Raw genomic sequence first — 12,478 nt, 5'->3', positions numbered from 1 at the left:
GAAATAGTGTGTGTTCCTAAGAGCCAAAGTGGAAAGACTTCATAATACATGAGGCATCTGGCAGAAGCTTCAAGGGTATTGCCTACAGTAGAGGTAAATTAACCTAAACTAAAGGCCATTTTGGACTCATCCTAGCAAAGCATTTTTAAAAGGAAGTCCTGAAAGGATCCAACAGATTCGAAATAACTACATCCCAGAACAAAGCCCAACACTGTTTAAAGGAATACAACAAAAATCCAGCAAATGACAAGGTAAAAGTCACAATGCCCAGTCATGCTAAAAAGCAGAAAATAAGACCCAAAAACTAGGGGGTAAAAAGCAATCAATATAAAGACATCCAGAAATGACAGAAATGTTGGAATTAGCAGACGAGAACATTAAAGCAGCTACTGTAAATATGTTCATATGTTCAAGAAGATAGAAGAAAACATGAAATGATGAAGGAATTGAAGAAATAAAACCTACTTGGAAGTTCTAGGAATGAAAAATACAAAATATAAAAACAACACTGGATGTGACAGCAGATGATCAGTGATTCTGAACATATGAATAGAAACTATACAAAAAGAAGCATGCTGGGGTGCCTGGGTGGCTCAGTTGGTTAAACATCAGACTTCAGTTCAGGTCATGATCTCAGGGTTCGTGAGTTCAAGCCCTGTGTCAGGCTCTCTGCTGTCAGTGCAGAGCCAGCTTCAGATCCTCTGTCTCTGTCTCCCACCTCTGCCCTTCCAACACACACTCTCTCTCAAAATAAACACTTTTTAAAAAATAAAAAAAAAAAAACAAAACAAAAAGAAGCGCAAAGACTAAAAAAGAGAGAAAGAAACTAGGATGGAGCCATTAGTGCTCTTGGATGACGTCAAACAAATTAACACACATATAAATGGAGTCCCAGAAAAGGGGGAGAGCAGAAAAAATATTTTAACATATAATGGCCAAAATTTTTCCAAGTTTGATTAAAACTATAAACCCAAGAAGCTGATCCAAGAAGCTAAACAAACCCCTAAACAAGAAGAAATATGCAGAAAACCACACCAAGGGACATCACAGTCAAATTCTTGAAAACTAATGATAAAATCACCCACAGGTGGGAGGGGAAAAGGTTATACATAAAGGAATAAAGATAAGACTGACTACAGACTTCTGAGAAACTATGTAAGTCAAGAGACAACAGAACAAGATCTTTTAGGTACTGAAAGAAAAACTATCAATCTAGAATTTTATACTCAGAGAAAATATCTATCAAAATTAAAGGTAAAGTAAAGACTTTTACATATAAACAAAAGCTGAAAGAACTCCTTGCTAGCAGGATTGTACTACAAGAAATATTAAGGTTCTTTAGGCAGAAAGAAAATTACATCAGATGGATATTTGGATCCACACAAAGGAATAAAAAACACCAGAACTAGTAAATATTTGGCAAATATCAATGACTCTTTTTTTCCTTGTTTTAAATCTCTTTGAGAAAAAAGTTATTACTTAAAGAAAAATAAAAGAAGGCAGGAAAAGAGGTTAAAAGAACAGGACAATTTGAAGATAAATAGAAAAGAAAAGCAGATTTAAATGGGGTTCAAATGTAAATAATTATTTTCATTAAAAATAAACCATGGATTCCTAATTCAATAAATGTGTGATTTTGAACACAAGGTAGTAGAAGAATGACAAAACTGTAAACTGAGTTACCACATGAAAAAAAAAAAATGTTAGGAATTGTTATAGTTCCTGGCACATAAACTGACTTTTAAAGATTAAAAAAAGTACACCCAAATTCCATTTTTCCTATCACTCATGTCCATCTTTCCCTCACAAAACAAATGAACAAGCAAACAAAACCCCTCAAAACAAAAAAGGTGACTTAAATGCCTGAACTCAAAAGACAGGGATACCAGCAGAAATTCTCATGTCTTTTTGTCCCAACTGGTGACCATGGAAGAAGCTTTCAGACTCCTCTCCATCAGTTTCTTTTCATGCTGTTACAGTGATCTATACAGTCTATCAACTTGTGCCCTGAGATTTACAATTTGAGTCTCATCAGTTAGTGCCAAATGTAACATCTTCAGCTTCATAAAAGTCTTTGCTTAGAAAATTTCTCAGCAGTATTTCACTTTCTTTTCCTACTCCCAAATCATTACAATCATCTGGTCAATATGGAAAAGAATCTTTTATTTTTGTGTTTTTTTTAAGTTTTTATTTTAATTCCAGTTAATTACCATACAGTATTATATTAATTTCAGGTGTACAATACAGTGATTCAACACTTACATAAATCACCTGATGCTCATCATGACAAGTGCACTCTTTAATCCCCATCACCTAATTTATCCATCACTCCACTTACCTCCCTCTGGTAACCATCAGTTCATTTTCTATAATTAAGAATCTGTTTCTTGGTTTGTCTATCTTTCCCCCCACCCTTGCTCATTTGTTTTGTTTCTTAAATTCCACATAAGAGTGAAATCATAGGGTATTTGGCTTTCTCTGACTGATTTTCACATAACATTATACTCTCTAACTCCATCTATCTTGTGGCAAATGGCAAGATTTCATTCTTTTTTATGATTAAATAATATTCCATGGTGTGTGTGTGTGTGTGTGTGTGTATCACATCTTCTTTATCCATTTATCAACTGATGGAAACTTGAGCTGCTTCCATATCTTGGCTATTGTAAATAGCACTGCTGTAAACATAGGGGGATGTGTATCCTTTTGAATTAGTGTTTCAGTATTCTTTGGGTAAATACCTAGTAGTACAATTGCTGGATAGTAGGGTAGTTCTGTTTTTAACTTTTTGAGCAAACTCTGCATCAGAGTTTGGAATATTCTCTGTTTTCCAGAGTAGCTGCATCAGTTTGCACTCCCAGCAATGGGGTAAGAGGGTTCTTTTTTCTCTACATCCTCACCAACACCAGTTGTCTCTTATTTTATCCATTCTGATAACTGTGAGGTAATATCACATTGTAGTTTTGATTTGCAGGAAAAAGGTCTTTTAACATGGAACATAATCAAACATCTTTAGGTTTTTTTTGTTTTCAGCTTTATTTGAGATGTAGTTGACATATTAAAATTATATATTTTTAAGGTGTACAATATGATAATTGGACATATGTATATATTGTGAAATGATTTCCACAATAAGGTTAGTTAACACATCTATCACCTTACATAATTACAACGTGTGTGTGTGTGTGTGTGTGTGTGTGTGTGTGTGTCTGTGTGGTAATAACATCTAAGATCTATTCTCTTAGCAATTTTCAAAGACATAATACAGTACTGTTAACTATAATAACTACGCTGTGTATTATATCCCCGGAACTTATTCATCTTATCACTGCAAGTTTGTACCCTTGACTAACATCTCCCCATTTCCCCTAGGCCCAGACCCAGGCAACCACCATTCTACTTTCTGTTTCTAGGAGTTTGGCTTTTTTTTTAGATTCTATGTATATGTGAGATCATATAGTATTTGTCTTTCTCTGACTTGTTTCACTTAGGATAATGACCTCACCATACACCCATGTTGTCACAAATGGCAAGTTTTCCTTCTTTTTAATGGCTAAATAATACTCCATTGGATATAAACACACCACATATTTTTTTTGTCCATCCTTCTGATGATGGACACTTAGGTTAGTTCCATGTCTTAGCTCTTGTGAATAATGCTCTGAGGCATTTCATTTCCTCTGAGTGATTTCATTTCCTTTGGATTCACACTCAGAAGTAGGATTGCTGAATCATCTGGTAGTTCTATTTTTAATTTTTTGGGAGACTTCCATACTGTTTTTCATCATGGCTGTTCAAATAATATTTTTGGAAAAAGTAATCCTAAGCATAGGCCCTGAAGGGATACATAGACAACAAAATGCTTTCTGTTCTTAAGGGCATGTAGAAAAACTCTAGAAGTATTTATTACAACAATCATTCTTGTTTTTTCACAAGAAAGTGTCCTCTTATAGACAGACTTGGTGGTATGCAAGATGAATCCTATTTATGAGATGATGAATAAACTTATATTGAAGACAATCTCAGTAGGAGCCCCAGTAATTTAGAATTCTTTCCTGGAGCAAAGAGATACATAATGTAAGGGAAAACCAAGTTGATTTACTCAATTTTTCGAGATATACCAATGTAACTTCCTGTTTAAGTGTCTAACAACAATAAGCCAAGGTGGCAATAATAGTCAGGGGACATTTAATGAAGCTAAAATTCTTTAGGGCTTCCTACCTAGTTTTGTACTAATCATTTAGCTAAAGTGTCAATGTTTTTTTTTTTGCGTTTGAATAACCAGGAACCAAAAGTACTATAAGCAGGCCTTTAACTGTGATTTCTAATTCAAAGCATAAGAATTTTGCTTCTTTAGCGCATATCTCAACTTGTAATACCTGATAGACATATTATGAGTTTACTCCTGAGTTTTCAAGAATGGAGGAAATTCTTAATTACTTACTCTTTTAGTAAGAAAAAGTTTCCTGCAAGAATCCTTCCTCTCACCACATCATTAAACCCTTCTCGCCTGGTTGCAGCATACATGGCTTCAGTAGACACATCAATGTCACACCTGTGACCTGAAAACAAAACAGAGGTAAACATCACTTGAAAAGGAAGTCAAGTTCTGGCTGAAAAGCAAGCGTAGATTCACATTTGTGACCAATACTAAACTTTTGGAAGACTGTCCTTAGTGGCTCCTCTTCTTTATCTGCCTTGTGCCTAACCAGTCAGGGATCAAGTCAAGAGGAGAAAATAACCAACAGGGAAACATCATTTGTTCACTCCCTCATCCATCCATCCATCCATCCATCCAACTACTGAACTCCTGCCATCCATCCAACTACTGAACTCCTGCCATGTGCCAGGCACTACATTTGACAGACTGAGAATACAAAGATAAGATACTGTTTCTTTAAAATATCCACAGTTCAGAGAGGGAAGCCAAACATACAGAGACATGTACAAGGAATACGGTAAGCAGAAGGTTAAATGACAAAGGCAAGAGGATTCACTGGTTTACTTGTCTAAATCATTAACATTATCTCGGGGAATAAGTTTCTTATCCCTACAAGTAAAACTGTCAAATATTTGAGGCAACTATTTTAAAAAACCCAGACACAGCCATCTTACCATATTCTAGCCCGTCAAATCTTGCCATATTTGATGCCACTTCTGATGTACACAATACATGGTAGCAGACAATTGAATAACTGGTGTGGGGCAGGGACACTTCAATTACTTTCGCCCCCTCAGACTCAAAGAGGTTAGCAGCTTTGGACCAAAAAGATCGCACTTCACTTGATAATTCTGGTACAATATATTCCTTATTGGAAAAAGTCAAGATACAGAAATTAGAACATCTGTATACATGGTTTTATAAAAATATGTTCTTCAGGACCTTTGGCAATACATTAGAAAATCTGATTGAATTCCTGATAGGTAGCTAGAAAGACTGAACTAATTTAGGGGTGTTTATGGCATGGCAAGCACTGTACTAGTTACTTATAAGCTGGATATGACAATATTAAAGATTAGAGAACTAGTTGGAGAAGCTATATTTGCTAAATGTTCATTATCAGATACTCTGCTAGATGCCTTTCAAAGGTTCTCTCATTTGGGGCACCTGGGTGGCCCAGTCAGTTAAGCGTCTGCCTTCAGTTCAGGTCAGGATCTCACGGTTCATGAGTTCGAGCCCTGTGTCAGGCTTTGCGTTGACAGTGTGAGGCCTGCTTGGGATTTTTCTCTCTCTCCCTTTCTCTTTCTCTCTGCCCCTCCCCTGCTTGTGCTCTTTTTCTATCAAAATAAATAAACATTAATAAAAAGTAAGTGGAAAGGTTCTCCCATTTAATGCTTTTAACAATCCCATGATATAGGTTATTATCACCCTTCATTTTATTAATGAAAAATAGTGAGACAAAACAATTTTCCTAAAGTTACATAGTGGGTAAGTAGAGGATATACGATTCTAAAATAGTTCTGTACTCTTTTCTAAATCTTTAAAAGAAGGCATAGCTATGATCTTAACTGAAAATTTTAAAGAAAGTATTTCTCTCAACGTGGTGTCAACTTGGGGACAATTTTATCCCCTTTCTCTCAACCAGGGGACATTTGGTAATGTCTGCGGACATTTTTGTTTGTAGGGTTATGCTGTGGTGGGAGTGGTACCTCTAAGGGTAAAGGCCAATAATGTTGCTAAACGTCTTACAACGCATAAGACAGTGTCCCACAACAAAAAATTATCCAAAAAATTATTGGTAAGCTTAAAATTAAAATATTTTTAAAGGTCAATAATTTAATGTATTTACTTTCATATATGAATTACTCAATTGCTACTGTAATAAAATAGTAAAGGAATAAATGTTACCTTCTTTACTATCATTATTAGTATTATATTTATTAAGATTTTACTATGTAAGGAATGGTTCTGGGCTATGTCCTTTACATTAGGAATTAGCAGACTATGGCCTATGAGCCAGCTATAACTTGCTAGATATATTTTTTTATGTTTTTTTTAAATTTTATTTTTGAGAGAGAAAAATAAGAGGGAAGGGCGGAGAGAGAGGGGGAAAGGGTGCAAAGTGGGTTCTGTGCTGAGAGCCCAATGCAGAGCTTGAACTCACAAACCATGAGATCACACCCGACCCGAAGTCAGATGCTTAACTGACTGAACCACACGAGCACCCTGCCAGGTATTTTTGAAAATAAAGTTTTATTAGAGCACAGCCACACTCTTTCATTTACATATGGTCTATGGCTGCTTTCACACTACAGTGGCAGAGTTAAATAGTTACAATACAGACTGCATGGACCACAAAGCCTCAAATATTTACTAACTGACCTTTCACAGAAAAAGTTTATAGACCCCTGCTTAGCATCATTAGTTTTTTTTTATTGAGGTATAACTGATACACAACATTATGAGAGTTTTAATGTTTGATTCAATATTTGTATATGTTGAGAAATGATAACCACAATAAGTCTAAGTTAATACCTGTCACAGTACAGTTAAAGAATTTTTTTCCCTTGTGATAAGAACCTTAAGATCTATTCGCATAGTAATTTTCAAAGAAGCAGTATGGTATTACTAACTATAGTCACCATGCTGTATATTATATCCCAACGATGTTACCAAATTGAAACCTTACTATTCTCTGAGATCAAAAATGTTATCCCCATTTTGTAGATCAGGAAATTGAACTTAGATTAAGTCACGTGCTCAGGTTCCATAGCTAATAAAAGTGGCATAAGCAGGATTCAACCCCAACCAGTCTGTTGCCTAGGCCTGGGCTTTGTATTTGACCTGACAGGATTTCTGTGAACTAACAAAAGGGAAGAGATACCTTCGGAATTCCAATACATAGTTTGCTCACATCTGTCAAGCTGGAAAGCATAAATGGTTTACCAGGATCTTGTATTGTGGTAGAATCTTTGGGGTCATGCCCAGCCAGCACACCTGTGAGGAAAAATACTTAGGAATGATAGACATATTGTTTTTACAGTGAAATTTATAATGTTTTGAAATTCTATGGAATCATATAAATACCCAACACAGTTGCTGCATCATCCACACATCTGGTTAAGATTCCAGGCACATCCATGGAATTCACCAGGGGAATGAGACCATGACGAGAAACTAAGCCATAGCTTGGTTTGAAACCAACAATCCCACAGTGGGCAGCTGGATTTCTGGTCGATCCTCCTGTATCTGATCCTAAAGCCCTGGAATTTAAATGGAATTTTCTTTAGAAAAATGATGTATCTCTAATTATATCTGGAATCTGTTTTTAAGTGTATACTTTTCAACTTTACTTGCCCCTGGTTACACAAAAGTAAGACACGACTGTCTCAGAGAATTTCTAAAACGTAGAAAAATATGAAGAAGAAACAAAATATTCTACCACCTGAGGCAAACACTGTTAACATTTTGGCATATTAACTTCAAGACTTTTTAAAAATGCATTTTTCTTTCATAGTTCAGGTCATTCTGTAATTACAAGTTGCCATCTCTTTTTTGCTTATCAGGAGCCTTTTGCTACATCACTAAAATTACTGACAAGTTAAGATATATATAATGTTCTATCCTATCAATTGGAGATTCCCAGGATTTTAAAGCCCATTCTCCTATAAATATATATACATATCTTTTACCTTCCTTTCATGGCAGTTATCCAGTATGTTTTCACAAACTAAACACACCACTTCCAGAAATTCATATACAGAACCTTCCGCTACCTCATTTAGAATCATAGATAGAAATGTACTTTAATTTAAACATTTATGTTGTTGCCAATTACGATAATAACTGCATAATAAATTACTTCGTAATAAACACCTTTAAACATAAATCTTTGCCTATACGTCTGAATATGTTTTAGGCTGGCTTCCAAGAAGTAGAGTTAATGAGCCATAGGGCCTGTTATTATTCTAAGTTTTTAATCTATATCGTCAAATGACTTGTCAGAGGGCTTCTGCCAATTTATATTCCCAACTGCAGTGAATCAGATTTGGTCTCATGTTTCATCATCATCACTGAGTACCAGAAGTTCTTAAAATGTGGTTAATTTGGAAAACCAAAAAGCTTTGTTAATGTGCATTTTTAAATAATTTTTCATATTTGTATTTGCATTACTGAACTATGAAGGGTCCATTTCTTTGGCCAGTTACCTCCAGAGTACATGTTTTTCTTATGAAAAACAAAAGCAAAAACTAACCTTGAGAACATTATGCTAAGTGAAACAGATCAGTTATGAAAGTGCAAATACTGAATAATTTGACTTACATCAGGTACCTAGAGTCTTCAAGTTCATAGAGACAGAAAGTAAAACAGTGATTGCCAGGGGCTGGGAGGACGGGCACATGGGAAGCTGTTGTTTAATGGGTACTAAGGTTCAGTTCTGCAAATTAAACAAGGTCTGGAGACTGGCTGCACAATAATCTGAATGTATTTAATGCTAAACTGTACACTTAAAAATGGTTAAGATGGGGGCTAGGAGGAGTGCCTGGACGGCTCAGTCTGTTAAGCAACTGACTCTTGATCTCAGCTCAGGTCTTAATCTCAGGGTCATGAGTTCAAGCCCTGCATTAGGCTCCACGCTGGGTATGGAGCCTACTTAAAAAAAGGTTAAGATGGTAAATTTTATTTTTTTTTAATTTATAAAAATTTTTTTTAATGTTTATTTATTTTTGAGAGAGAGACAGAGTGTAAGTAAGGGAGGGGCACAGAGAAAGGGAGACACAGAATCTGAAGCAGGCTCTAGGCTCTGAGCTATCAGCGAACCCATGAACCGCGAAATCATGACCTGAGCTAAAGTTGGATGTTTAACTGACTGAGCCATCAGGTGCCCCAGGATGATAAATTTTAGGTTATGTATGTTTTACCCTAATTAAACATTTTTTAAAACTTTATTTCAGGGGAAAAAAGTTTTTTCTGATTAGAAAAGTGTATGCGCCAACTACAAAAATTAAGTATATTGTATATAAAGTATATAAAATTTCTCTTATAATCACTGCCTCCATAATAATCCTGTTATCAATTTTAATATAGTCATCCAGACACTTCCATGCACATAACATATATACATATGTAATGACTGCTTTTAACAGAAAGGTCATACTATATATACTATTTTGCAACTTGTTTTGCACTTAACAGTGTATCTTTGATATCTTTCCATGACACTCTAGCTTATTCCTTTTAGTGGCTGTGTAATACACCAAGAACTTTCCTGTTTTTAAAACTATTATAAAAGAAGCAAATCAAAAGGGGGAAAAACAAAGCAGAACACTTGATAGTTTGGGACCCATTCAGTCTGGAGTTACTTTGGGTCTGTGCTTCTGCTGAATATACCCAGAAAAAAGCTTTGAGCTGCACAAGACTACTAGGCCCTTGAGCTCTACAGAAAATGCAGATGAGATTGTCTTTCTTAACAAGTCCATATGAGCTACAAAATCAGGCTGTTGCTTTAACAATTTCTAAAAGGACACGTTTTCTTATTAGGATTCACTGACGGCGGTGTAAAAGTAAAACCTACATTTCCATAGGAATTATGTGTCAAAATGCCATCTTCTCAGAGCACATTCAGAAAGATGAACATTAAGTAGGGTGATGAAGATAGAAAAAAAAAGCACCTAATCTTCCAGTCCTAACTTGTCAGAACTCTCATTAATATTAATGCAGTGCTCTAAAATTCCACAGAGATAAAATGAAATGGTTTTACTTGTAAATAAGATTTCAGAGAAACTAAAAACAAAACAAAACAAAACAAAAAAACCCTGAAGACTCTAAATCTCCATAGCTCTAAAAAAATATAAATAATTTACTGGTTGCAATGTCTGTGAAAGAGCTTCATTTCAGTGGATAATTAAGGAGAAATAAAATACACATAGTACTACTAAAGAAACGCATTCCATTTTATACTGAAACAGATAAATAACAGTGAAATCTATTTAGTCTTCTTTAGGTGGTTAAAAAATGCTTTACAAATGAGACTTAAAACATAGAGCATGATGGGTGGATTCTTCCCAAATACAAACTATGACAGTTGAACAAATCAGCTCCTAACAAACTTGAAAAAAACTTTACTCAGTGATGCACATTTTTAGTGGTAGATTTATGAAAACACTATTTTAAATATCCTATTGATACATATTAGGAGCATTTCCCCCACCCCCCCCTTTTTTAAACAAAAGCCAGATTTAGCTGAAGGATAAACCATAATTAACAGCTCAGCACCACTCAGCCAAAGCCACAGTATATTAGTCCCTAAATATTTGTACAATCAGTGAGCAGACACCCAAATAAATTATTTTAGAAGTGAAATTTAATTACACTAACTGGTTTATTCTGCAAGATCCATAAAAGCATGTTTTTAAGAGAACCAGATACTATAGAGGAAGAGTTTATTTTTTTTAACATTTATTTATTTTTGAGACAGGGAGAGACAGAGCATGAACAGGGGAGGGTCAGAGAGAGGGAGACACAGAATCTGAAGCAGGCTCCAGGCTCTGAGCTGTCAGCACAGAGCCCGATGCGGGGCTAGAACTCACAGACCGTGAGATCATGACCTGAGCCGAAGTTGGCTGCTTAACTGACTGAGCCACCCAGGCGCCCCATAGAGGAAGAGTTTAAATACCTAAAATTCAAGTTATATGTATAAAATACATGTTAAGTATACTGTACAGTTGAACGCATTTATGAGATATAATGTTGATATATCGATCATAAATAAGTCGAGCATAAATAAGTCACTAAAAAGAAATGAAAACGGCACGGTATGAACTACTCTGTTGTTGGACTGTAAGTATGGTTTATGACTGTGTTTTGATGGGCTCTACAATACAGACAGAAAAAAGCATCTTACGCGAAACACGTGAAGGCTGATACTGCCGCCGCACTCCCACCCGAGCTTCCTCCAGTTATAAGCCAATTCGAATCCTCATTCTCACCATGGGACTTCTGCTTCCTCTTTTCTCTATATTGTTTCGAGTAACTCCAGGGGTTTTTAACTGGGCCAAATACACCATCTGTGCTTCCAGATCTGAGATGAAGTGAAGCAAGATATCTTAATGAAACTTTGGTTCTTTATATGAAGATTTCACCTCCTGATCATATTATTTACTTCTAACACTGTATAATCCACTGGAACTTGAATTGGAAAAGGCAAGAAGCCTGCTTAGATGTAGCTTTCATTAATTAGATGGTTGAGGAGGTGGACGATGGGAAGTAAGAGCGTGTGGGAGAGAGAAAACTAGTCTGTTAAGAAGATTTTTATCCCAGTTGATTATCCAATTCAGCTTATGATGATTTCCCTTGTAAATCCAGGTGTTCCAGGTGAAGAAGGTCACAAACATTCAAAGAGTTAAACAGGAAGTCCTCTGAAGGATTCCCTCTATAACCAGACGTGTTAAGACAAGCATAGTTGAAAATTAATAACTTATTTAAAAAGTTTTGAAATAATTTCAATCTTACAGGCAAACTGCAAAAATAGAAATTATATGAAAATAACTTTATACCCTTTACCCAGCTTCACTTATTGTTAAAAAGCCACCCAATTTGATTTGTGTGATTGACACACGTTGTGTGTAACATGTACAAATCATTTCTTCCCCCACAAACCACATAAGGGTAAATTATATATATCATGGCCCTTTACTCCTAAATATTTTAGTTATGTATTCAGTACGCATTTCCTAACACTAGGGGTGTTCCCTTATGCGGTCACAGTAGCCAATCTCAGTAAATTTAACATCCACACAGTGCTTTTTATCTAACGTACTGTATGTAATCCAGTTTGGTCAGCTGATCCAGTAATGTCCTCTGCAGCATTTCCCCCTCCTAGTAAGGGATGGAGTCTAACATCAGGTACTGCATTTAGGTATCATTGTCTCATTAGCCTCTTTTTGTACTTTTTAAATCATTTGCTAGCCAATGGGCATGGAGTTATTTCTAGTTTTTGGCAATGATGAATAAAGCCACAATAAATACTGTACTGAA

The 12,478-nt window shown here is 35.6% G+C and overlaps 1 protein-coding gene across 2 annotated transcripts in view; it reads right to left on the bottom strand.

Annotated features, from left to right (window-relative positions):
• Positions 1-12,478, bottom strand: part of QRSL1 (glutaminyl-tRNA amidotransferase subunit QRSL1) — a 46,723-nt gene that overhangs the window by 22,168 nt on the left and 12,077 nt on the right. For both annotated transcript variants that reach the window (XM_049654082.1, XM_049654081.1), the window contains exons 5-9: positions 11,346-11,522; positions 7,529-7,704; positions 7,326-7,438; positions 5,116-5,308; positions 4,445-4,562 (exon numbers count right to left, since the gene is read on the bottom strand). In XM_049654082.1, coding sequence (XP_049510039.1) covers positions 4,445-4,562; positions 5,116-5,308; positions 7,326-7,438; positions 7,529-7,704; positions 11,346-11,522 — 777 coding nt within the window. The remainder of the gene's footprint in view (positions 1-4,444; positions 4,563-5,115; positions 5,309-7,325; positions 7,439-7,528; positions 7,705-11,345; positions 11,523-12,478) is intronic.

Source organism: Panthera uncia (assembly GCF_023721935.1).
Source record: "Panthera uncia isolate 11264 chromosome B2 unlocalized genomic scaffold, Puncia_PCG_1.0 HiC_scaffold_24, whole genome shotgun sequence".
Lineage (NCBI taxonomy): Eukaryota > Metazoa > Chordata > Mammalia > Carnivora > Felidae > Panthera > Panthera uncia.
The sequence above is the reverse complement of the archived record's forward strand: the minus strand, read 5'-3'. Positions and strand labels throughout refer to the sequence as shown.